This window comes from Salpingoeca rosetta, assembly GCF_000188695.1.
Source record: "Salpingoeca rosetta unplaced genomic scaffold supercont1.8, whole genome shotgun sequence".
NCBI lineage: Eukaryota > Choanoflagellata > Craspedida > Salpingoecidae > Salpingoeca > Salpingoeca rosetta.
In genome coordinates, this window is record NW_004754926.1 from 187,505 (window position 1) to 190,049 (window position 2,545).

The 2,545-nt window shown below is 59.1% G+C and overlaps 1 protein-coding gene across 1 annotated transcript; it reads right to left on the minus strand.

The window, feature by feature from the left end:
* Window positions 1-61: 61 nt before the first annotated feature.
* On the minus strand, window positions 62-2,413 carry PTSG_03506 (espin; the record flags this gene model as incomplete). Its single annotated transcript, XM_004995183.1, has 2 exons — window positions 62-2,236; window positions 2,396-2,413. The coding sequence occupies 2 exons, from the start codon at window positions 2,411-2,413 to the stop codon at window positions 206-208; spliced, it is 2,049 nt and encodes a 682-aa protein (XP_004995240.1). The 3' UTR covers window positions 62-205.
* Between the last annotated feature and the right edge of the window lie 132 nt (window positions 2,414-2,545).

Here is a 2,545-nt window from a genome sequence, read left to right on the forward strand (position 1 = left end):
CACACACACACACACACACACACACACACACACACACACACACACACTCTCTCTCTCTCTCTCTCTCTCTCTCTCTCTCTCTCTCTCCCCACTCTCTCACACACACACACACTCTCTCTCTCTCTCTCTGTTTCACTCACTCACACACACACTTTCTCAAACTCTCACCCTTCCACTCACCCACACTCTTTCAAACACACGCGCATCAATGTTCGTTGTTGGGGTCGAACAACGCGAGCATGTGTGGCGGCAGCTTGCCCACATCTCGCAGTTGTCGCTCGCGCTCACGAATGCTGAAGTCAAACTGCCCAAGACGGCCAGGCCGCCGCTGTTCCTCCTCTTCAGCACGCAGCCTTGCCGCTTGTTCTTGCTCCCTCGACTTTACCAGCAGGCGTTGTAACTCCCACTGGCGCTGTGCCTCCGCGCCCGCAACGGAATCGCTCAGGCGCTGCAGAAGCCCAAGGGCTTGCTCCAGCTCTTCCTCAACCTCAGCTGCAAGCCTGTCAGCTGCAAGCTGGGCGTTGTCGTACATGTCTTCTTCGCCCCGCTGCAGTGCGTCGTCAGACCCTGTTAGCCGGTAGCCGCGATCTTCGGACTCATTCGCTCGATCTTCATCGAAGTCAGCGTCAGCGAGAGCATCCAAGTCCAACACGTCGTCGTCGCCATCATCATTGCCTGCACCTTCAGTGGTGCTGTTGCCTTGCGAGAAGGATCCCATTTGCATGAGCATGTCCAGCTCCGCCTGCTGCTGATCCTCTTCCTCCTCCTCTTCCTCTTCCTCTTCCTCCTCCTCTTGTTCTTCCTCTTGTTCTTCCTCTTCCTCCTCTTCCCATTCCTCGTCTTCGCTCTCGGTCGGCGTCAGCCCACCGTGCACAGACTCGTCCTCGCTGTGCAAATCCGACGGCACATGCAGGTAAACCGGCAATGTTGATTGCTGCTGTTGCTCATGGCCCACACCGTGGTGATAGTCCTCATGCACCGACTCGTCATCGCTGTACAAGTCGTGCGGCGCATGCAGATAGTCTGGCAGCAGCGAGCGCTGTTGTTGCTGCTCCAACAGCGCCACCACGGCGCCATGGCGCCGGCGCCGTGCAATGTCGACTGCCAATGCGCCATCTTGGTCCTCAGCGTCAACGTCTGCTCCATATTGCAGCAGCGCACGCGTGCACTCCAGCGATCCACCAAAGGCCGCCAGGTGCAGGGGGGTGCGTCCGCGAATGTCAACCGTGTGCACCTCGGCGCATGGCGCAGGTGACAGCAGCAGCAGCGCCGTCTCAACATGGCCACCCATGCACGCGCAGTGCAGCGGAAGCCACATGAGCGTGCGGTCCACGCACGTCTTCGACGCACCGTGCTCCAGCAGGAGCCGAACAACCTGAACATGCCCGCGCATGGCAGCAAAGTGCAGCGCAGAGAAGCCCTGGCACTCCACGGCGTCCACCTCAGCTCCGTGCGACAGCAGCCAGCGAACAGCGCTCACATGCCCGGCCAACGCGGCGTGGTGGAGCGGGGTGGAGTGGGAGATGGGCGACCGCAGATTCATGGTCGTGTGCTTTGCAAGCTTCTTCAGCACCTGCGTGCAGCCGTGCTTGGCCGCAAGGTGCACGGCACTCAGTTCGCGGTTGTGGTCGCTTCCGTTGGCCACCGCACCCTTCTCGATCAACGCGCTGATGTGCGAGATGCTGTTCTCCACAGCCGCCAGCCGCAGCGCCAAGTTCACGTCCTGCAGCGCAAGCTGATCAACTTGCTGCGGCCCAAAGGAGATGTCGAGGTACCCATGCGCAACAGGGTTCACGCGCTCCACCACAAACCCAAACGGGTCTGTGACAGGCCCTTCATCAAGCACTTCGCCATCGTGCTCCAACCCTGTCTCGCCATCGCCAAGGCCAGCCTCATCCAGAATCATCTCAAACTCGCTCGTGTCGTCGGCATTCTGCTCCGGGCCGCTCACGGGCGCGCGGGCCTGTCCGCCCCAGTGCGCGCTTAGCATGTCAAGCAGAGCGCCAGCGTCAATGAGCAGCAGGTCCAGGAACGCCTTGACCGGTGGGCGGCCAACATCGCTGTCGTCGTAGTCATCGTCCTCCAATTCGTCAGCGAAATCAGATTCCGAAGAATTTGACGCATTCGAGTCAGCAAGCGTGCCCTCCATGGATTTGTTGGGGATCATGTGCCCAAATGCGCGGCTGCCCCATGCTGTTGGTCGCCGCGCCCACGTATGCGACTCGGGTAGTACCTCCTGCAATAGTCAAAGCAGCCCGCAAGCAACAAAAAGCAACGTCAGCCCACACAACCCATTCGAACAATAATCACACGCAATCACCGCAATGGATGGCATTGCCAGTTCAGCACAACTCGCAAGTGCTGGTCACGACTACGCAGGCTGAAGACGAAGCACATTGCATAGCAACGCCATTCTCAACCCTTAACCCTCAACACACACACACACACACACACACACACACACACACACACACACACACACACACACACACACACACACAACAACACACACACACACACACGACACAACGACGACGACGACGAC